Source organism: Felis catus, chromosome A1 (genome assembly GCF_018350175.1).
Source record: "Felis catus isolate Fca126 chromosome A1, F.catus_Fca126_mat1.0, whole genome shotgun sequence".
Classification (NCBI taxonomy): Eukaryota; Metazoa; Chordata; class Mammalia; order Carnivora; family Felidae; genus Felis; species Felis catus.
In genome coordinates this window covers 184,916,165-184,941,115 of record NC_058368.1, presented here as the reverse complement: position 1 = coordinate 184,941,115, position 24,951 = coordinate 184,916,165, and the positions used below count along the sequence as shown (strand labels likewise).

General features: G+C 37.2%; 1 protein-coding gene across 2 annotated transcripts in view; it reads left to right on the top strand.

The window, feature by feature from the left end:
- HMMR (hyaluronan mediated motility receptor) overlaps window positions 1–11,073 on the top strand; it is a 39,351-nt gene extending 28,278 nt beyond the window's left edge. For both annotated transcript variants that reach the window (XM_045035911.1, XM_045035904.1), the window contains exons 13-18: window positions 2,894–3,040; window positions 3,327–3,479; window positions 3,570–3,669; window positions 4,353–4,529; window positions 10,172–10,334; window positions 10,863–11,073. In XM_045035911.1, coding sequence (XP_044891846.1) covers window positions 2,894–3,040; window positions 3,327–3,479; window positions 3,570–3,669; window positions 4,353–4,529; window positions 10,172–10,334; window positions 10,863–10,882 — 760 coding nt within the window. In that variant the 3' untranslated portion in view covers window positions 10,883–11,073. The remainder of the gene's footprint in view (window positions 1–2,893; window positions 3,041–3,326; window positions 3,480–3,569; window positions 3,670–4,352; window positions 4,530–10,171; window positions 10,335–10,862) is intronic.
- The last annotated feature ends 13,878 nt before the right edge of the window (window positions 11,074–24,951 follow it).

The window sequence follows — 24,951 nt, the reverse complement described above, 5'->3', positions numbered from 1 at the left end:
TCTAGACATACTTTGCAGAGGGTTTTTATCATGAATGGATGTTGTACTTTGTCAGATATTTTTTCTGCATCTACTGAAATGATCATATGATTGTCATCCTTTTTCTTACTGATGTGATGTTCACATTGATTGTTTTGTGACTATTGAACCACCCTGCATCCTGAGAATAAATCTTATTTGATTGTAGTGTAAGACTTTTTTAATGTATTGTTGGATTCAGTTTGCTAGTATTTTTGGAGGATTTTTGCATCCATATTTATAAGAGATACTGGTCTGTAGTTCCCTCCCTTCTTCTCTCTCCCTCTCCCTCTTTCTCTCTCTTTGTTTTTGTTTTTGTTTTTGTTTTGTTTGGGGTTTTTTTTTTTTTTTTGGTGTCTTTATCTGGTTTTGGTATCAGGGTGATACTGGCCTCACAGAATGAATTTGGAAGTTTTTCATCCTCTTATAAGTTTAATTACTGAAAAGAGTAGGTATTAACTCTTCTTTAAATGTTTGGTAGATTCTTTTGTTACTATTAATAGTATTTTTACTAATATTCTTGTAGTCTCCTAGTATACTTGAATAAGAATTACTCTAAAACCATACATTTGTGACTGCTCAACTTTAAAATTTAATGCCAAATTGCTTTACAAAACAATTTGTACACTCTACACTCTCACTAGCATTGTACGAGTAACCATTGATCTACTTCCTCTCCACAGTTTGTTAGATTTCTTCAATTTTGCCAGTGTACTTAGTATAAAATGGCTTTTTTCCTGGAGATAATCCGCCTTCCCTTTCCTATAAAAAGCTTATATATAAAAAGTTATAAAAAAACTTTCTATCCCAAAAGGTATTAACTTATTTTTTTAAGTTTCATTTTTCCATCTAGAATGAATTTCTGTGTGTGCAGTAAAACTGGGATCAAATTTATTTTTGTTTTTCCATATGGAGAATATATTGCTTAATGCCCATTCATTGAATAGTACTTTCTTTCCCCAATGATCTTTTTTTTTTTTGAAACTAAATACATTTTAATAGAAAGCAAAATACGAAGTAACTCTTATCAGAAAACAGAAATTTTTAATCCTTTTTTGATGAATTCAAACTTGCTTTATCTTCAAAGCACAGTTGTATATGCGTGCGTATGTACTTAATGATTTGTTCTCAAACTGTTCATTAAACTGCTATTGCAAGCAGGAGGTGGGAGCAAATGATCACAGGAGAAAAGGACACTGAGAAAGCCACCCATCTGAATAGATGGGCATTTGGAAATTTAACATCTTCTCGGGCGCCTGGGTGGCTCAGTCGGTTAAGCGTCCGACTTCAGCTCAGGTCAGATCTCGTGGTCCGTGAGTTCGAGCCCCGCGTCGGGCTCTGGCGTGATGGCTCAGAGCCTGGAGCCTGCTTCCGATTCTGTGTCTCCTCTCTCTCTGCCCCTCCCCCGTTCATGCTCTCTCTCTGTCTCAAAAATAAATAAACGTTAAAAAAAAATTTTTTTTTTAAAAGGAAATTTAACATTTTCTAATTCTATCTTTGGACTTATTGCTTCAATTTATTTTCATTTCTTTACCACAGTCTGTCCTTTCAGGGGAGAAAACTATTCACAGAAGTGCAGCCACAAGGAGACTCTTCCTCTCCCACCATCACTGCGAAAGCCCAGGACTTGTTCAAACAAATGCACACACTCACTTCTAGAAACATGTCAGCCAGAGTGACCAGTCCATCACCCAGAAATTTTCCCTTTCTCCCAAAACACTGTGCTACCAAATTCTCTGAATTCCCTGAACCTCAAGATTCCAAATATCACAGCCAGTGATATAATGTATTATGACATATATATCATATATTATGCTTTAGTGCTGTTTTCAACCTTGTGAAGGGATTTCCCTTCCTGCTACTTTGAGAAATAGTACCTTAGGAGGTTTCTAGCTACTGTGACTTCACTCACCATCAGTATGCCAATAGTATTAAAATTCATTTCTTCAAACCAGATCTTTCTTTTGAGCTTTATACTCGTATATCCAGCTGCCCACTTGACACCTCCAAGCAGATATCTCACTACCGTGTAATATTAACCTGTCTAAAACAACTTGTGATTTCTCTTCTATCTCTCTCTACCTCTCTCTCATTCTTTTTTATTTCAGTCAATGACATCTTAATCTTCCCATCTTCTCTTTCTGTAAATCTTAGAGTCATCTTTAATCACTTTCTCACCCTTTCTCCCAATATCCAACGTATTTAGTGAAATTCAGAGTTTGCCTTCAGAAGAGATTTCACATCTTTCGACTGCCAAGTCCTTAGTCTAACCCTCTTTTTCACTCACCAGGGCTGATGTGCACCACGGTGATCACCGGCCCATGGCTTTAGCATCTGCGCCAGCCGCTCTTATTCGGTAGACTCCAATCTCGTGTCTTAATGCAGTGTTCTACCTGCCTCAGAACACATATGCATCTTTTCCTTCTGAAATACTTTTCCTTAAATCCTTAGATAACTTTTCTTTGTCCATCACATCAGTTTAACTATAAATTCCCTAGAAAGGCCTTTTCTGAATCACCAAAGAAAGTACATTCCCCTGTTTTGCAGTTTAAGGTTTTCTAAAGTTTTCTTCATAACATATACCACAAATTTAATTATACATATTATTTCCCATTTTTTTGCCAAGGCCTGGAGAGGAATTTCCATATATTACCATAAGACCATAACTCTGTGACCATATTTGCAGGGATCATATATTTGTTCATTTTGGAGTAATTTTCATGTTAAGTATACTTCATATACATAGTAGGCACTTTTTTTTTTCTGAATGAACAGCCTATGCCATATAAGCTCCTTAGTACCTCAGAACACTGAATCTGTGTAACTGCAAAGTTTATATTGTATAATACATTGTTTTAATTTTCTTTTTACTTAGTTATAAAGCATTAACAGCTAATGAAATAGAAGATCTTAAGCTGAAGAATTCAGCACTTCAGGAAAAAGTGGCCAGTGCCGAGAAAAGTGCAGAGGACGTTCAACATCAGATATTGGCAACTGAGAGCGCAAATGAAGAATATGCAAGGTATGTGGGAAAAATAAAACCTGCCCATACTTGTAGCCTTAGAACTGTTAGACAGTTAGAACTGTTAAGACAGTTTAATGTTGAAAGCCAGCTACAAAGTGATCCAGGGAATTATAGCTTTGGGTGATCTTCAATTGCAAAGTAAGAATTTGTACAGTTAAGAAGGTAAAATTCTTGAAGAGTTCCTTGAGTTGTGTTTTCCATTTGTTTTTTCAGTAAAAGAAAGGGGGGAAAGTTACTAAATGGCTATAAAATGTTTAGTGGACTCTCCTCTCTCAAACCCAAGGATGCTTCTAGATCTGCAGACCAAATCAGCACTTAAAGAAGCAGAAATTAAAGAAATCACAGTGTCTTCTCTTAAAACAATAACTGATTTGCAGAACCAACTCAAGCAACAAGGTGAAGAGTTTAGGAAACAACTGGAAGAGGAAGAAGCAAGGTAATCTAGGTTTAGAACTGGACTGCCACATAACCTCAGTTATTTCTTCTAACACACTATGTTTTTTAATTTCATTTTTTTCCCTTACAGAAAAGCTGGAAAAGAAAACACAGTGGCAGAATTAACTGAGGAAATGAATAAGTGGCATCTCCTTTATAAAGAACTGTATAATAAAACAAAACCTTTCCAGGTTTGTCAGGACCACACTCACTTGTGTTTGGTTTAGGCACTTTGTTCCCTGTCACAGTCACAACAGTGACATGATTTTACTGAAAGATCATTTTGCTGTGCATTTCTAGTGCCGATTTAACTCCCTATTAAAGGGGACTTTACATTTTTTTAAATTACTCTGCAGACATTTTTTATGCCGCTTTCTATAGGCTAAGAACTACCTTGTCATAAGAGACTTAAAGTTAATAGTTTAGAAGGCTCTCCTGATAGAAATTTTTGATAATGAATCTATGTAAATTTTTGATGCTTATTTTGTTACAATCTTGCTCAGTGTTTCTCAAATTAATAAACTGATCTTCAAAAAGGATAAAGCCTAATCTTGACCCTTAAAAAGAGTGGGAGGGCAGTATTGGTTATAACGTGATGATGCAGATGATATACAGAGTAGGCTGGCTCCTGGCCTTCTTTCCATAGGTTTCTCCCTACTTTAATGACCTTTGAAATGAAATACACAAAAGTTTTTTTGAAAGAGCCAGAATTTATGGAGAACCTGAGAATATGTCAGCATGATCTGTTTTCCTCCATTGTTTTTTATGTTCTTGCACTTGAATTTCCTTGTAGTTTCTTTTTTCTTTTTTCCTCTGTAGTTTCTATGAGACAAGTAAATTTAACATTTCTAATTATAAAAAACCTCTTTTTCAGCTACAACTGGATGCTTTTGAAGCAGAGAAACAGGCTTTGTTGAATGAACATGGAGCAGCTCAGGAACAGCTTAATAAACTAAGAGATTCTTATGCTAAATTACTGGGTCATCAAAATCTAAAGCAAAAAATCAAGCATGTTGTGAAACTGAAAGATGAAAATAGCCAACTCAAATCGGTTTGTAAAATAACACTTAGTCCTACTGAAGATATCAGGGTGGGGTATTTTTTATTCTAACTGTAACATTTAAGTTCAACAAAGAACTTTGATATCAGGAAAACTTAAGTTTATAGGGGAAAATCCATCTGAGAATTATGGATTTATTTTAGACCATTGACCAGATGGGTATTATGTTCTCAGGTTTTCCAAATACTTCATTAGTATATTAGAAATCACTAGTGGGACACCTGGGTGGCTGATTCGGTTAAGCACCTAACTTCAGCTCAAGTCATGATTTCATAGTTCGTGGGTTCAAGCCCCACACTGGGGCCTCTGCTGTCATCACAGAGCCCCCTTCAGATCCTCTGTCTCTCTCTCTCTCTCTCTCTCTCTCTCTCCAGCCCTCCCCAACTCTCACACGTTCTCACTCTTTCAAAAATAAACATTTTTTAAACATTTTTTAAAATCACTAGGGGCATCTGGGTGACTCAGTTGGTTAAGTGTCTGACTTCGGCTCAGGTCATGATCTCACAGTTTGTGGGTTTGAGCCCCGCGTTGGGCCTGTGCTGACAGCTCAGAGCCTGGAGCCTGCTCTAGATTCTGTGTCTCCCTTTCTCTCTGCCCTTCCCCCCCCCCCCCCCCACTTCACATTGTGTCTCTCAAAAAAATAAACTTTAAAATTTTTTTTCAAAAACTATCACCAGTGTAATTGGAAGAATTCACAGAGCTTTACACATCCATTTCTATTTGCAAAATAGCAAAATCCTTGGTATAAATAAATATAAAGATAAGCAGTATTCAAAAATAGTTAAGCATTTGGGATACCTGGCTGGCTTAGTGGGTAGAGCACATGACTCTTAATGTTGGGGTCATGAGATTACTTTAAAAAAGCAGTTAATCGTTTAAGTTGTTTTTAACAGCTTTATTAAGATATAATTCACATACCATACAATTCACCCATTTAAAGTTGAGTTTTATACAACTCAGTAGATCTTAGTACATTCACAAATACGCAACCATCTGCACAATTTTAGGATATTTGCATCACCTTAGACTGAAACTCCTTACCCTTTAACTGTCATCTCCTTATCTCCTCATTCACCCCTCCCACTACTAAACTACTTTTTGTCCATAAATTTCCCTATTCTGAATATTTCCTATTTGTGTGCTCAAATAATATGTGGTCTTTTGTGGCTTGCTTGTTTTAATTAATAGTGTTTTCAAAGTTCATCCATGTAGTATAGCATGTGTCTGTACTTCATTCTTCTTTATGACCTAATAATATTTAATTGCTTAGATATGTCACATTTGTATCCATTTTTCAGTTGATAGACATCTGACTTGTTTCCATCTTCAGAATGTTATGAATAATGCTACCATAAACATTCATGTACAAGTTTTTGTGTGGACATGTTTTGGTTTCTCTTGGGTTGTACTTAAAAGTGAAATTTCTAGGTAATTGGGTAACTTAATGTTTAATCGTTTGAGGAACTGTTTTCCACAGCAGTTATATCTTTCTACATTCCAACTATGAAGTATGAGGGTTCTGGTTTTTCCATATCTTTACCAACATTTGTTATGTGACTTTTTCATTCTGACTATACTAGTGGATATGAAGAGATACCTAATTGTGGTTTTAATTTGCATTTCCCTGGTGACTGATGCTGACCATCTATTCATGTCCTTATTGGCCATTTGTATATCTTCCCTGGAAGAAATATCTGTGTATATCCTTTGCCTATTTTTATTTGGATTATTGTTTTTTTTAACAAATTATGAGAGTCCTTTATATATTATGTGTATGTTCCTTATCACATGTAGTCTTTGAAAATATTTTCTCTCATTCTGTACATTCACTTTCTTGATGTTTGTTGAAGCACAAAATTTTGACAAAGTCCGATGTATCTATTTTTTCCTCTGTTTCTTGTTCTTTATTCTCTAACAATCTTTTGCCAAATCCCAGATCTTGAAGATTTATCCCTATGTTTTCTTCTAAGGGTTTTTACAGTTTTAACTTTTACATTGAGTTCATTGATACATTTGAGGATTTTGTATACAGTGAGAGGTAAGTGTCCAACTTTATACTTTAGCATGTGGATATCTAGTTGTTCTCATGCCATTTGTTGAAGAGACTATTCATTCCTCCAATGAATGATCTGCACACCCTTGTTGAAAATCAGCTGACCACATATTTATGGTTTATTTCTAGAGTCTCAAATGTTTCCCACTGATCTATATAGCTATCCTTGTGCTTCCACACTGTCTTAATTACAGTTGGATTGTAGTAAGTTTTAAAACCAGAAGGCATGCATAAATAAATAAATAAATAAATAAATAAATAAATAAATAACCTTTAAAAAGGGTAGGGACACCTGGATGGCTCAGTCAAACATCCGACTCTTGATTTTGACTCTGGTTCTATGGATTCAAGCCCTGTGTCAGGCTCTGCACTGATGTCACAGAGCCTACTTGGGATTCTATGAAGGAAGGAAATGAGGGAGAGAGGGCAAAGGGGAAAGGAAAGGAATGCTTAAAACCAGGAGGCATGAATCCGCCTACTTTTCTTCTTTTTCAAGATTGTTTTGGCTATTCTGGGTCCCTTGCAATTCCATATGAATTGCAGAATCAGCTATTCAATTTTTACAAAGAAGTCATCTGAGATTCACATGGGAATTATGTTGAATCTGTAGATAGGTTTGGGTCAATTGCCATCTTAACTATGTTACATCTTCTGATCCATGAACATGGGATGTTTTTCCAATTATTTACATCTTTAATCTCTTTCAACAATGATTTGGAGTTTTGAAATTATAAGTTTTACACTTTTGTTAAACTTGTTCCTAAGTATTTTATCCTTTTTGAGGTTATTGTAAATGAAGTTGTTTTCTTAATTTCATTTTCAGATGGTTCCTGGCAAGTGTGTAGAAATAAAATTGATTTTTGTATACCGAAATTGTTATCTTTCAATCTTGCTGAACTCATTTATTTGTTGTAATAGATTTTTAGTGGTTTCCTTAGGATTTTCTGTATAGATGATCATTTGTAAATAGAGATAGTTTTACTTCTCTTTTAACCTGAATGCCTTTGATTACTTTTTCTTGCCTAATAAGTTCCCTGGCTGGAACCTCCAGACAAAGTTGAAGTGGTGTGAGTGGAGATCCTTGTTTTGGTCCTGATTTGGGTGGGGGAAAGCATTCACACTTTCTCTGTTAAGTATACTATTAGTTGCAGGCTTGTCACAGATACTCTTTATCAGGGTGAGAAAATTTCCTTCTATTCCTGGTTTTTTTAGTGTTTTTACCATGAAAGGGTATTAAATTTTGTCCAGCACCTTTTCTGTGTCTGTTGAGATGATCATGTGACTTTCATTTTGTTTATTTCTGAAATTAATTGATTTTTGGATATTAAATTAACCTTGCATTCTGATCAATTTTGCTTGGCCATGGTGCATAATTCCCTTTGTATTGCTGGATTCCTTTTGCTAATATATGCTGAGGTTTTTTTCATCCATATTCCCGACAGATATTGGTCTACAGGTTTCATACAATATTTTTGGTATTATTTGGTTCTGGTATCAATGCTGACCTCATAAAATTAGTTGGGAAAGATTTTGTCTTTTCAATTTTTTGAAATAGTTTGTGAATTGGTATTAATTATTCATTGACTGTGCAATAGAATTCAGTAGTGAAGCCATCTGGATCTGAGCTTTTTGTGTGTGTGGGTAGTTTTTATTATCCAGTCTCTTCTTATGAGTCTATTCATACTGACTTTCTTTTTGAGAGAGTTTCAGTAGTTTGTGTCTTTCTATGAAGTTCTCTGTTTCATTTAAGTTATCTGACTTATGGATATACAACTCTTCATAGTATTTTTTTTGTAATCCTTTTTATTTTGGTAAGGTCAGTCACCATGTCCCTTCTTTCATTTCTGATTCTAGTAATTTGACTATTCACACTTTTTTTTTTTTTTTTTTTTTTTTAGTTCTCTTAGTTCTGTCAACATATTTATAATGGCTACTTTGAAACCGTTTTTGAATAAATCCAGTGTCTGGTTACTCTCACAGGCAGTTTTTGTTCCCTGCTTTTTTCCAATGTATAGGTCATGCTTTCCTGCCTTTTTTGTTGGAAAGTGGATATTTTAGATTATATGTTGTAGCACCTTTGGTTACAGCCCTTTCCTTCAAGGTGTGTTGTTATTTTCTTGTTGATTTGTTTAGTAATTGGCTGGGTTGTGCTAGTGAAGTCTGTTCCTCCTCCCCCACCCCCCCAGTAGTGTAGTGCCTCTGATACTGCTGCTCAGGGAGGTTCAGTCTGAAGTGTGCCCACGGTCACCCTGGGATGACACTGATTTTGGTAGAGCTGTCTCCTCTATTTCCCTCATCACACGTTAAACTGGATAACTAGTCACTTATTGCTCTTAACAGTGCCCTGGAGTATAAATTGCTCTTCAAACTAATCCAGTTGAATTCTGGCTCCTTTGTTGGAATTATGTCTTAGGTCATTGATTGATTGTGTGCTGACCCCAGAAGGACTTCTCCCAGCTGTCTTATTCACCAATTGTAAACCTACAGCTTTGCCTGTATTTTGAATCACCTCCCAGCTCCCTTGCGCCACCACCTTGACTGTTATTCACAGCACCCTCCAGCTTGAACTTCTCCAAATGCTGTTGCAAGTGAAGTCAGTTCCTTTGGGGAGAAATTAGGAACTATGTGTTTTATAGTCTACTTCTCCTACCCCTGCTCCCCCAGGTAAAATCTCTGAGACAGGGTTCTGGAGCTGAAGTAGGAGAAAATGACAAGCTTTTTCTCTGAATGAGACATCTGGCCTGGGAACTGAGTGCTTGACAGACGTGGGGGAGAGGGGCAAGGAGAGCACTCTCAGGTTCTCTCAGCTTGCCTTTCCTGGCATGGAATCATCACCTTATGAGCCAAGGCAGCAAAGGTGATCAGCATTTTCTGCACACAGCATTTTCCCAGCATTTTCTGCACACAGCACCTAAGGTAGAGCCCCTGTTGCACAGAAGAAAGGATCCTTCATCTCTCAACCACATTTGCTTGGGATGTGGCCTCAACAACAGGAAAAGCCTCTGAGTGGGAGCTGGAGAAACAGAGGGCCCTGTTCTTGCCTGCAGCTGTCTATCCCACCTTGCTAAACTGGGAGTTGCGAGAGAGGGAGCAGACTTGGGTCAAATACCACAGACCCTTACCTTTTTTTTTTTTACCATATTTTTGTAGATTTGGTTGAATAGATGTTTCTTCATTGCCTGTTTTGCCTTAGAACCATTTCTACAGGCTTTAAATGGTTGCCTTTTTTTTTTTTTTTTTTTAATAATTTTTAGTTTCATTAGGAAGCAGGTTACTGGAGCTTCTCTTGCTATCATGCCACAAGTTCATCTCAGCATTTAATTTGGAGATGAACTTTTATCGGAAACATAGCTTTGTATCTGTAGAGTGGCAAAAAGACTGAAATGTCTCATTATCCCCTTTGTCACACCTGTTCAGTGTCATTTTATAATTTGTAGTATTAAAGCCTGTATCTAGTAGTGATTTTTTGCCTTTTGGTTTGATACATGAGCACCTTGGGAAATTTGTCAGTAACACTGATAACACATTTCACCAGCATGAGGTTTAGTAATTGTTTGTTGTCTATATTTCTCTTACATAGGAGGTGTCAAAACTCCGCTCTCAGCTTGCTAAGAAAAAACAAAGTGAAACAAAACTTCAGGAGGAATTGAATAAAGTTCTGGGTATCAAACACTTTGATCCTTCAAAGGCTTTTCTTCATGAAAGTAAAGAAAATTTTGCTCTCAAAACCCCATTGAAAGAAGGTAAGAAATGAATAAATGGATAAGTGTCATCTTCCTTTGAATTTGCTTTCACAGCATATCACAAATTGTCCATTTTTATGAACTGTGAAAATTTGTTGACAGTTTCTGATATAAAAAATTCATATTGGGGCATCTGGGTGGCTCAGTCAGTTAAGCGTTAAGACTTCAGCTCAGGTCATGATCTCACCATTCATGGGTTCGAGCCCTGCATTGGGCTCTGCGCTGACAGCTCAGAGGCTGGAACCTGCTTCTGATTCTGTGTCTCTCTGTCTGTCTGTCTGTCTGTCTGTCTCTCTCTCTCTCTCTCTCTGCCCCACCCTGCTTGTGTTCTCTCTCTCTCTCTCTCTCTCTCAAAAATAAATAAATAAACTTTTTTTTTTTTAATGGTGAATGAAAAAATATAATTATGGTACAAAATATTGCTTCACCTGCCTTACAGAAGGTGGAAATGCCTGTTTTTAGTTTATAATGGCTGATAGATTAGTTTTAATGTAGATTACTAACACCTCTTTTTAATAATTCTTCCAGGCAATACAAACTGCTGTTGAGCTCCTGTGGAGTTTTAAGAATGATGCAAGTAAACATCTGAAAGACCTGTTAAAGATTATTTCATTCTTAGTATTTTTATTATTGTTATTGCTATTGTTGCTGTTACTATTATGTTTGTAATGAGTATTTTTAATGTATTTAATATTAACTTCCTATCCTTACGTATGTAAATGGAAGTTCAACATTTTTACCTATATGACTTCCAACTTTTTTTTTCTATTGTCTGTACCTCCCCTTGATGCTTACCTTTATCACCTCATTCTAAACCTCACTGGCCTTCCATCTTTACAACTCATCCCAGCAAATCAACGTTCCTTTAAAAATCACTCAGATTGGGGCGCCTGGGTGGCGCAGACGGTTAAGCGTCCGACTTCAGCCAGGTCACGATCTCGCGGTCCATGAGTTCGAGCCCCGAGTCAGGCTGATGGCTCGGAGCCTGGAGCCTGTTTCCGATTCTGTGTCTCCCTCTCTCTCTGCCCCACCCCCGTTCATGCTCTGTCTCTCTCTGTCCCAAAAATAAACGTTGAAAAAAAAAATTAAAAAAAAAAAATCACTCAGATTATTATTCCCCTACTCTGAAACCTTATTTGGTTTCAAGATTCAAATCCATAGGTTTTTTTGGTGTGATACTGGAGGCCTTTTCTAATCTGAGCCTCTTAAGCTAGGCTAAAACACGTTGGCCCGTTCCTGCCTCTCCGTTGATTGTCTAACTAGGTTCATTCTATCATACCCATCATCCATTTTTCCAGTTCAAATAAGAAATAAGTGTATGCCTAACTCCATAGTAATCTCTTTGTCTCCTGCCAGGGTCACTAAGTTGGTCAACAATTTGTGGATTCCTAGACTCTATCTCAGTTCTACTAAATTAGAATCTGGTGTTTAGCTTGAAAATATGCATTTTTAACAAACTCTGCAGTCAATTCTTAGATTCAGTAACACTCTGAAAACCTATGCTCATAACCTCAACAGAATTTGTTATAGAGTGCTTGCCATCTGACTACTGGCTGCTTGGTTAATATTTTTGTAATATGAAATAAAATCACACATTAAGTCATTTACCCAATTATTCAACTTGTATTATATGAAGTTACATTAATGCTTCTATTTAAGGTATATTTATTGTCTCTGCTCTCCCCTCTCTATCTTGTCCCCAGAATCATACTTGGTAGTATATTATGCAGAAATGGTGAATCTTCATCTAAAATAACTGATGTACAAAGTTGGTATGATATTATAAGCCACAGTTCTGAAGAAATATAGAAATTATAAAAAAAAATGCACTTCAAATATAAAGACAAAAATAAGTGAAAATTAAAGCAATGTTAAAACATACCATACTGAGACATGACATTAGCAAGATGGCAGAATAGAACCCTTGGACCTGCCTTCTCCCCACAGACATACTGATTCAGCAATAATACATAGACAAATTCCCCTTGTGAGAAATCCAGAAACTAGTTGAGGGTGCCAAGAATATAAGTAGAGAAAGGATAATATCTTCAACAAATATATCTAAGTGCAAAAGAACGAACCATATATAAAAATCATCTCAAAAACCTTAAAGTATAAAACAACTAGAAGAAATGTAATAGGAAATCTTCATGACATTGGTCTTAGTGCTGATTTCTCATACCAAAAGTCACAGGCAACAAAAGCAAAGTGGATAAGTGGGACTACATCCAACTAAATTTTCTGCATGACAAATGAAACAACAAAGTGAAAAGAACCTATAGAATTCAAGAAAATATTTGCAAACTGTACATCAAAGGGGTTAATTTTCAAGATGTGTAAGAAATTACAACGCGATATAATATACGCAATATTAAATGCAAAACAATATAATATAAAAATTGCTAAAGAATTTGAATAGTTATTTCTCCAAAGAAGACATAGAAGTGTTCAACAGCCATAGGAAGAGATGCTCAGAATCACTAGTCATCACAAAGAGACAATATTTCATACCTGTTAGGATGGTTATTATCAAAAAAAATAAATATTAGGATATGGAAGCATTAGGACCCTTGTTTTTTGTGGTTTATTTATTTAAATTCAAGTTAGTTAACATACAGTGTAGTATTGGTTTCAGGAGTAGAACCCAGTGATTAGAACAATTGTACAGTTGTTGGTGAGAAGGTAAAATAGTGTAGCCACTATGGAAAATAGCATAGAGGTTCCTCAAAAAATTTAAAATAGAACTACCATGTGATTCAGCAACCCCACTTCTGAATATTTATCCAAAAGAATTGAAATGAGAATCACAAGAAGGTATTTGCTCTTCTGTGTCCATTGCAGTATTATTCACATTAGCCAAGCTATGGAAACAACCTAAACGTCCACTGACAGATGAATGGATAAAGGAAATACATACAATGGAATATTATTTGGCCTTTAAAAAAGAAAGAAACCCTGCCTTACTGCTATAACAAATTAACACAAAATTAGTGGCTTTAAAGAACACAAATTTATTATATAACAATTCTGGAGGTCAGACGTCTACAATGAGTGTTATGAAGCCAAAAAATAGATGTTGGTGGGGCTGTGTCCCTTCTGAAGGCTCTAGGGACAAATCTATTTTCGTGTCTTTTCTAACTTCTAGTGGCTGCCTGCATTCCTTGGCCCATATCTCCTTCTTCCATCTTCAAAGCATCACTCCAACCCCTGCTTCAGTTGTCACATCTTTCTTACTCTGACCTTCCTGCTTCCATCTAAGGACCTTTTGATTATATTGGACCCACAGAGTTGATCAAGTGTAATCTTCCCATCTCAAAGTCTCTAATAATATCTGGAAAGTTCCTTTTCTCATATAAAGTAATATTCATAGGTTCCAGAGATTACTATGTGGACATCATTGAAAGAACCATTGTTTTGTTTACCACAGTCATCAAAGATGATACAGTATTTCCAAGGTGTTCTTGGACACTTGATCTTGGAATCCAGCCATCTTTTGTTGATTCCCTTCCTTCAAGCCAACTGCCCCAGGTGATGTGGAACAGCAATGAATGGCCTGGGCTGATCCCTACCCAAATTACAGATTCATGGGCAAAATAAATACCCAAATTATAGATTTGTGGGCAAAATAAATAACAGCAATTAGGATGATAATTTATCCTAAAATTCTTACCAGACCACCTTCTGTTTAATTCACTTTACTATTTATGTTAGGTGTAACGGTCCATTACTCTATCTTTTTGTGTATTTCCTCCCACGTTCCTGTTAAAATTCAACACTGCACAAATTCAGTTGTCTGCATCTTATGCTTTTGTACCCAGACTGTTGAACAGTACTAAATAAAATCCTCTAATATTAAAGATAGTGACCATGTCCCGCTTTCCAACCTTAAGTAGGCTCTTTATGTCACCAAACAACTCTGTGTTTTTCTTCCCTTTTTTTCTTTTTTTTTTTTTTTTTTAGGTAGGCTCCACACCAAACATGAGGCTCAAACTAATGACCCTGAGACTAAGATTCACATGCTCTGCATACTGAGCCAACCAGGCACCCCTCTTTCCCATTTTTAATTTTCCTCAAACCTCAGACTTCAGCATCTCCCTCTTAGCCACTGATAGCTATTTCTACTTAAAGAAAATAGAAATAATCGATGGTGGAACTTCCTCAAAATGTAGGTTATTCAATAAATAGTTTCAGGATGACTGGCTTTCCATATAGAGGAAAGAAGTTGTATATTTCACCTCACTTTCAAACCAAAAATAAAATATAGATTAAATTTAAAAATCTAATCATAGTACAAGACAATGTGAGTGTCTTTATAATTTCAAAATGGAGAAATTTTGTAAAGACTATGAAGCCCCAAAATACAGCTGTGATTTCATAAAAAGTAAAAGAATCTGGATGAAGAAAAGCTCCATAATCAAATGGCAAACACATATGATAGGCAAAGCAGAATTTCTTTTGATTAGAGAGTTCTATAAATGAATAAGGATAACACTAAAAGTCCAAAAGTAGGCAAGATCTATGCAGACAGAACCTAGAAGAAATGTGAATGTTCTTTAATTTTGAAAAGATAATCTTACTTATTATCCAAGAAATGTAAAGTTAAATGAAATGCCGATACTTCCATATCAGATTAACAATGATCAAAAAATATGATGATAGGGGTACCTGGGTGGCTCAGTCAGTTAAGCATCTGACTCTTGATTTCAGTTCAGGTCGTGATCTCATGGTTTACGGTTCAAGCCCCACGGTGGGGTCTGGCTGACAGTGGAGAGCCTGCTTGAGATTCTCTCCCCCTCTCTGTCCCACTCCACTCATGCACTCTCTCTCTCTCTCAAAAATAAATAAACTTTTTTAAAAACTGATTTAAAAAAACTATGATAATACACTATAGATACATTACTAAAAATCAACTGGACAGTATCTGTTAAAGTAAAAAAAACATGTGCTCTTTGACCCAGAAATTTTCTCCCAGGACTCTGTCTTTCAGATATCTATACAAAGCCTTCAGTATAAGAATATTCCCTATAAAACTGTTTGGTAGCAAAAGGCAATACAGTCCCTGATGAGCTAAGGGGTTAACTAAGATCTTACTTTGCAAAGTACTTAGTGACCTAGTGGAGTCTGTAAGCCCATCCAAGTCAGGTCAGGAGGTAAGCACGACCCAGGACCTGAAGAAATGGGTAGGGGTGAGTCAGATAAAGAAGGATCATAGATATGAGGATTCACTGGAAATGTAACATCAAATGGGAAAGTACAAGAGTTTGGCACATTTGAGAAACAACATTCAATATCACCAGCAGAAAAATGGCAAGAAGTTAAACTGCAAGGATAAGTAGATCTGACTGCGCAAATCACAAGGAGAAAACACATAAGAAATTTGATCTTTGGGGTGCCTAGTTAGCTCAGTCAGTAAAGCATCCGACTCTTGATCTCAGGGTCATGAGTTCAAGCCCCACATTGAACTTTAACCTATGGACAATGGTGAGCTATTAAAGGGCATCAGATATGTTTTTGAATGTCACTCTGCTGCGTGGAAAATTAATTCTATGGGAATAGACCAGAAGTCAGATCATTTATCCACTGATATTTACTGGTACCTAGTATGTGTTAGATACTATTTGCTTTAGGAAAAGAAGAAAAAGGGGTGCCTGGGTGGCTCATCAGTTAAGTGTCCCACTTCGGCTCCGGTCATGATCTCATGGTTCATGGGTTCAATCCCCACATCAGGCTCTGAGCTGACAGCTAGGAGCCTGGAGCCTGCTTCGGATTCTGTGTCTCCCTCTGTCTCTGCCCCTCCTCAGCTCATGCTCTGTCTCTCTCTCTGTGTGTGTGTCTCGCTCTCTGTCTCTCTCAGAAACAAATAAACATTAAAAAAAAAAATTTTTTTTAAAGAAGAAAAAAGATAATAATCTAAATAAAAGCAGAAGATGGCCCATAGCCTGGTTTGGACAATGGATGAGTGACCTTGGTATTCCCTGAGATAAAGAACTTGGGTGAAAGAGCCCATTTGCCAAGTGAAGTAAACACATTTGGTTTGGAACATACTGAGTTTGAGGTGGAGATATCAGGTAGAATCTTGTATATACGGGTCCTCAGGAGAAGGCTCTGGACAACACATACACATCTGGGAATGGTGAGTGTGCAGATGGTAACTGATCCTTATTGACCAGTCATGTAACAACTACCAAGGTTGGGGCGCCTGGGTGGCTCAGTTGGTTAAGCATCCACCTTCAGCTCAGGTCATGATCTCATGGTTTGTGAGTTCAAGCCCTGTGTTGGGCTCTGCTGACAGCTCAGCTTTGGAGCCTGCTTTGGATTCTCTGTCTCCTTCTCTCTCTGCCCCTCCCCAACTTGTGCTCGCTCTCGCTCTCTCTCTCTCTCTCTCTCTCTCTCTCTCTCAAAAAAAACAAAAACCAAAAAACCACCAAGGTTTTTTTTAATAATCACTATGCCAGAGACTACAGAAATGTATGAAGACAGTTCCTATCTTCACAGAGCTTTCAGTCTAGCGAGAAAGAATCACACTTATGCGCATATAGTTACAAACTTATTTCATTATGCTAAAGAAAAAGTAGCACAGCTTTAATAATAAGATAGAGGTACAGAAGGTAATAAATGACTCTAACAGTGGATTCTATCAAGGACTACATGAGTGAGAGGCCAGTGACGTTACCTTTTCGTACTGTTGCCAAAAATCATCATCATCATCATCATCCCAGCCCCAAATCTCCCCAAAGAGAAGTATATCTAGGGAAGAGTGTTCAGACCTTTCAGAAATCAGCTGTGAAATGAATGGATTACATTTCTGAGGGAGTGCCAGGCTAGGATGTACTGAAGGTGTGGATGTGGTATCTGTAGAAGGAAAGGGCTGAACTTTGGACTGTTTTAATCCTTCAGGCTTTTGCTTCAAGGGTTTTGGCATGCTGCCTCCCAGGAACATGCAGGATCTGGTCTGTGTCTGCTGAGGCTGACAGGTGAAAATTTGAGTGATCAGAAGCCTGGGCTTGGGAATTGAGCACCATGTGTACTTCAGCTCAGGCCCTGTATATCCACATTAGCCCTTAACCTTAAATACCAGTTCATGCTCACACTACTGACAAGAAAGCATCGTCCACAGTTTGGGATGCCCTGCCTCCTTTCTCACCATCCCTGGAACCGTCCCTCCAGATCCTCTCTTTTTGCTGTTATTCGTGATTTCTATGGAAATATCCCCTGAAAATAGGGTGGGGGTCCAAAAAGTGATGGCAATGTAAAACAGAAGGCCCCAGAACCTAGAGACATGAAGACATCCACTCTCTTTACAAAAGTTTTTGTTGAGACTCTGGGTCTAATTCATTCAATATTCGTCTATCTTTTTCAATGTTTTATTTATGTATTTATTTTTGAGAGAGAGAGTTTGGGAGAGGGGCAGAGAGAGAAGGAAACACGGATCCAAAGCAGGCTCTGTTCTTACAGCAGAGTTAATGCTGAGCTCAAACTCACGAACCCTGAGATCAGGGTCCTGAGCCAGAAGTCAGATGCTCAACGTCTTAGCCCCCCAAGTGTCCCCAATATTCCTTTAAATTAGGAGTCACCTGAGCCTTAATCTCCAATCAAATTTTTGTCAACTAGATTTTCTGGAGACTATCATGACAGAGAGGCTCCAATACCCTCCCTTCCCATCTCAGTCACAATGTTTACCTCTTCTCCCTGAGTCAGGAAAAAGGACTGAGCCTCTCTTACCCCCATCCACTTCATAATCCTCATTAGCTGTACATTCAAGAGAATAACAACAGCAGGGCAAATATTTGCTATTTTGTGTATTTTCACTTAAACCATCCTAATTCTGGCTCTATGGATGCTGCAAGGTGGGTAGGAGAAAATTAAGAGAGTGCTACGAGAAATAAAATTTTTAAAAAATTTCAAAGATTAAGATTTCAAAATCTTATCTTACTACACAATACTTTAAAGCTCATATTCAGAGAGATGACCAAAGGAAGAGAAATAAATGTAAAATCTTTGAAAAACAGTAAGTTGTGCTTATTGACGAGCACAAGCTAGAGATTTTTTTTTTTTGAGTATTTTTTAAATTTATTTTTGAGAGAGAGAGACAGAGTGCAAGCAGGGGAGGGGCAGAGAGAGAAGGAGACGCAGACTCTGAAGCAGGCTCCAGGCTCTGAGCTGTCAGCACAGAGCCCAATGCAGGGCTCAAAGTCAGGAACCATGAAATCTTGACCTGAGTGGAAGTTGAACACTTAACTGACTGAGCCACCCAGGCACCCCAGGCTAGAGATATTTAAAGCCACCTGTGAAAAAGGTACGTAGTAAGTTCTTTCTGCCTTGGCTTTCTCATTCTAACCCACTGTAGTTTCGTTTCTGTCCCCAGTCCTCTGCAAAACTACTGGCAATTTCTCCAGTGAATTCTTGAAATGCTCTGTTTTCCAGAGAGCCAATGCCATGTATTTGGTTTTCCTTTCACCTAACTGCTGCTTTTCTCACTCCTTTACTGCACCATCTTGTACCTGACTTGTAATTATTGGAGGGAGTAAGGAGTTGAACCTGGACTCTCTTCTCTTCTTTATCAACATTCTGTCCCTAGACAATCTCATTAAGTCTTATGGACTTTGCCACCTCCATATACTCATTGACTTAGCTGAGTAACATCAATGGAGGCAATTAGGTGAAAGTTGTTAGGTTACAGGATACTTACAGGTTCGAAAGTGGGACCCCAAAGATTAGTTATTAATTGTAAATGGTGAAAGAATGTGCCACTAGGGGCACCTGTCTGGCTTAGTCGGTGGAGTGTGTGACTCTTGATCTTGGGGTCATGAGTTTGAGCCCCACATCGGGTGTAGAGATTACTAACAATAAATAAATAAATAAATAAATAAATAAATAAATAAATAAATAAATAAATAAATAAACAAACTAAAAAAAAATGTGTGTGTGTATATATATATGTATATACATATATATGTATATATATATATATACATATATATGTGTGTGTGTATATATATATATATATATATATATATATATATATACCAAATATATATACACTCTACCAAGTGGTAAGACACCACTAATATTGGGATGACTTTTTGTCAGGTGCCTCCTAATATGATACAATATGCTAATGCAGCACTATAATCTAATCAAGTCTCCAAAGAAAAAAAATCACTCTACAGAAAATACAAGGTTAGCGAAGTATTATATGAATGGTTGAAGAAAATCATCAGGTAACTGGGTATTGTCTCTTCAAAAAGCCAATGTGATGGGCAGGGAGAGGGGCGGGGTAGGGGGCAGGAAACAGTGGGGAGTATGACTGTTCACACAAAAACCTGCACACAAATGTTTGCAGCAGCTTTATTCATATTTGCCAAAACTTGGAAACTACCTAGATGAAAGTATAAATACATTGAGGTACATCCAGACAATGGAATATTAATCAGGGCTAAAAAGAATGAGCCACATAGCCATAAAAAGCCATGGAGAAAAATCCATATTAGTAAGGGAAGCCAACCTAGAAAGACTATCTACTGTACAATTCTAACTATGTGACATTCTGGAAAAGACAAAACTATGGAGACAAAAAGATCAATCGTTGCCAGGAGCCGACTGGGGGAGGAAAGGGATGAATAGGTGGAACCCGGAGGATTTTTAGGGCAGTGAAAATGCCCTGTATGGTACCACAAAGATAGATATGTTTAAATCCACAGAATGTACCACACCAAGAGTCAACTGATGTAAACTGTGACTTTGGGTGATTGCAAAGTGTCAGTGTAGGTTCATTCACTGTAACAAATGTACCACTCTTGTGGGGGATGTGGATAATGAGGGACACTGCAACTGTGAGGTACAAGGGGCTGGCAGGGGGCATAAGGGGAATTTCTGTACCTTCCGCTCATTTTTCCTATGAACCTAAAACCACTCTAAAAACAGTCTTAAGGAAAAAAAAAAAAAAAGATGAATAAAGCAAACATAATGTGAAAATGTGCAGACCTTGGTGGTATGTTGGTTTTTGTTTTTTGTTTTTTTTTTAAGGTATAAAATACATTCTTGGAACAATTAGAGAAATTACAATGTAGATGATAATATGGAATTGTGAATCTTCCTAAGTGTGACAATGGTATTGTAGTCATATGATAGACTGACCTTATTTTTAGAAAATGAATGCTGATGTTTTTAATAAGACTAAAATGTCATGACATAGAAAGAGTAAAATGTCATGATGCCTACAACTTATTTTGAAGTGTTTCAGAAAAACAAATTTAATTTCAAATATATAGAGAGAAAGCAAGTATAGCAAAATAAACAATTGTAGAGCTTAGGTAGAAAGTATAAGGCTGTTTGTTCATTAAACTCTTCTCTAAATTTTTCTGTAAGTTTGAAAATTTTTATAATTAAAAAGTTTTTAAAATCCTCCTACATTAGATGACACAAAGACCCCCCCCCAAAAAATCTGCATTAGCTAAAAACTTACTTATGTACAATTTTCGTTCATTTTGAGGCTTCTCCTCACAGTTCTGACTCATGTATCCCTCCTTCCTCATCACCCCCAGCTGACGATATTACCACACACTTAACTGAAAACTGAAACAGATGGGCAGGACTTCCTCATCTTTCCTCTTTTAAATTTTCCAACTGAATATATGTGTCCTCAGATTCTCTTGCCTTTATTCCTTGCAGTACCTTGTATTATTGTTCAAAATACAGTAATTCCAGGAGCAGGATTATACTTCTCCACTCCATTGATGGCAGACTAAACCACGAGACTTGCAGTGTCTCCCTTCAGGAGAATTCTACATCCCTGTCTCCATAAATATGAATTGGACAACAACCTTATTTTCAAACAAGGTCACATTCTGAGGTGCTGTGGATTAGGACCTCAACATGTCATTCTGGGAGGCACAACTTAACCCATAATACCTCCTATCAATTAATTGATCACACTCCTTGTTATACAAACATACTCTAATAGTAGACCTTTTAAAACTAAGCAAAAAACAGGGCAAAACAAAACTCACAGTCTTTCTTGGATGTTAAATCCGCCCCCACTCCCATGCCTTTACCCCTTCCCAGTGTTTGGAAGAGTTTTCTACAGTATTGAGCTCATCTTTATTTTCCATTCCTTTCTCTCATCCTTTGGTTGAACTTTTGTACCCCTCCTCCACTAACCTGTGAAATTCAGTGGCCACTTCCAAGAATTTGGCAATGTTCCCTGGAGAGTGGTGGTGGTTTCACAGCTCTGGATATACTGAAAACCATTGAATTCTACACTTTATTTTTTTTTTAAGTTTATTTTATTTTGAGAGAGACAGAGAATGTGAGCGGGGGAGGGGCAGAGAGAGAGGGAGTGAGAAAGAATCCCAAGCAGTCTCCTCACTGTAGGCACAGAACACAATTCCGGGCTTAAACTCACCAACCCTGAGGTCATGACCTGAGCCAAAATCAAGAGTGAGACACTTAACCCACTGAGCCACTCAGGCACCCTGAATTCTACACTTTAAAAGGTTGACTTTTAAGGTTTTTTTCTTTTCCCCCTGACTTTCAAGCTTCCTTATATAGCATAGCAATTAGCTCTTGATTTCTCATGCATCATATATATTTTCTCCCAGTTTGTCTTTTGACTTGGATAATTATCACTATTATTGTTGCTATTGTTGTTATGCAGATATTTACCAAAATCTATATAGTCTACTTTGTTGATATTTTCACTGTTGGTTTCTGAATTTTATGATATGCTCATAAAAGACTTCCTCCCACCAAGATTATTATATACATTTTCCTCTAGTAATTTTTCCCCACATTTTAAACTTTTTTTAATATGTTAATATGTTTAATATGTTTAATTTATTTTAATGGGGCACCTAGGTGGCTCAGTCAATTGAGACTCAGCAACCAACTCTTGATTTCAGTTCATGAGATTGAGCCCCTGTCATGCTGTGCATTGATGGCACGGAGCCTGCTTGGGATTCTCTCCCTCTCTCTCTGGCCCTCCCCCACTCTCATTCTCTCTCAAAATAAATAAATAAACATTTATGAAACCATTAAAAATAACTTATTTTAGTACAAGTGAGGTAGGAAACCAGGAAACAACTATGTTGTTTTAATGATTAAATTCTAATTTATCTTTATTCCCTAATAAATCCCCATATGCATATTTGAGTCTATGAGTTAATTAGTATAAAAAGTATCTTTCTCACAAACCTCAGGGTTAAGAGGAAGATCGGATTTAGAGGACAAGATGATGAATTAATATTAAATTTACTTTTAGTTTCTTGGACCTGTGAGTTTGATATACCAGAGGAACATACAGGTAAGATACCTTTTAGGCATCTGGAAATGGGAAAACATAGCTTAGGACAGAGTCATTCATGTAGGTATTAGAGTCACAGAGATGGGAACATCTGAGATAGTGGAATCAAAGGGTATTTTAAAAGTAGAGAGGAGGGGCGCCTGGGTGGCTCAGCCAGTTAAGCTTCTGACTCTTGATTTTGGCTCAGGTCATATCTTACAGTCATGAGATAGATCCCTGGGTTGGACTCTGTGCTGACAGCATGAGCCTGCTTGGGATTCTCTCTCACCCACTCTTTCTGCCCCTCCCCTGCTCTCTCTCTCTCTAAATAAATAAATAAAATTAAAAATAAATAAAAATTAAAATGGAGGAGTGGGGAGGTAAGAGGAGGTTATAAAACAGAAGCAACAAAAACCCTTGCTCTTGCCCTTGGGGTATCATTCATTATAATTTAGAGATCTATTTCTTAAACTTGAAAAAAGTGTGCATATCCTATCAAGGAAAAAGTCTTACATTTCTTAGGTCCTAATGAGTTTAGAAATTTAAATGCTGTCCATTTAGTTCGTCATTTGTACTGTAACAGAACTCAAGGGGTGGAAATGGAACACAATCCAAAGAAGCCTTGAAAGCAAAGAACTTTTTGTTACTTGTTCCAAGTTAGGAGGGGGTTGGGGGTGGATAGCTCTCAAAGCATTATCTCCCTATGGGGTTAGTACAGGAACCTTTTATTCAGTGTATTAAGGGGCAGTGGCAGGGAGCTTGCATGTGCATTAAGGAACATATATGCATATTCTATTACTTAGGTACTCTGGTTCAATTGCACATGCCTAGCACATCAACATGTTAGAACATACATTGTATGTTCAAAAACTGGTGGAAAACCCCACCCATTGGAGAAGATCTTAGTATTATAATGAGCTAAAGGTAACTTCAGGACAGCTCAGGGGGAATTGTGTGTTCCAAATTCGTTCAAAATGGCTCATACAAGGGGTACCAGGCAAAACACCTACCCAGGTGTCTGCTTGGCAGGAACTACTGGTCCTGCAAAACAAAACACATTTTGTGCCTCCCCCACCCCCCTTCTGCTGATAGCTTGCATCCTAGAGAACACTACCAATGCAATGGTTAACACTACCTCAAACTAGTATCCTGGATATTGTTGACTGAATCTAACAAATGCCCAAAATATGACTGTGATATTGTTTTGAAATTGAGGTATAAATTACATATAGTAATACAGTGAAATGAACAGCTCTTAATTCTTTTTTTAAATTCTATTGCAACTTATTTTTAAACATTTTTATTATTAATTTTTAAAATATTCTATACAGCCAATATAGAGCTTGAACTCAGGACCCTAAGATCAGAGTCACATGCTCTACCAACTGAGCCAGCCAGCCAGCCTCCCCCATATCATAATTCTTATAGTTTGATAAGCATATTGAAGATATAAAACTATCAAGATAGAGGCGCCTGGGTGGCTCAGTCGGTTGAGCATCTGACTTCGGCTCAGGTCATGATCTCACAGTTTGTGAGTTCGAGCCCCACATCAGGCTCTGTGCTATCAGCTCAGAGCCTGGAGCCTGCTTCAGATTCTGTGTCTCCTTCTGTCTCTCTGCCCCTCCCCCACTTGTGCTCAATCTCTGTCTCTCAAAAATAAATAAATGAAAAAAAAATTTAAGCTATCAAGATATAAAATGTAAAAAAAAAAAAAAGATATAAAATATTTCCATTATTTGGGAAAGTTCATTTATGGCCTTTACGATCAATCCCTACCTTTCCCCCCAAGCTAGTTTCTTTTACCATAGATTAGTTTCAACTGGTTTTAGAATTTCACATATATGGAATCATACTCTCGTGTGTCTAGCTGCCTTAACTCAGTATAATGATTTTGAGTTTCATTCATATAGTTCGTTTCTTTGTATAGCTAAGTAAGATACCAGTACTATGAATATACCATAATCTACTTATCCATTCATCTATTAATGGATATTTGAGCTGTTTCCAATTTTAGGTTGTTTTGAATTCAGCTGCCATGAATATTCTTGCACAAGTCTTTATGTACATATGCTTTAATTTCTCCTGGGTGATCATCTAGAAACAGAATTACTGAGTTAGGGGTTCAACTTTATAATAAATTACGAGTTTTCTAAAGTGGTTGTATCATTTGATACTCCCACTAGTAATAAATGAGCAATCTAGTTGCTGAAAATGCTTGTTAGCATACGATATTATCAGTCTTTTAAATTTTAACCATTCCATTAGGTATGTAACAGTATTGTAACCAAACTAACATAAATTCAATCCTTGGTAAGTCACAGGTAAGAGCTACACCCC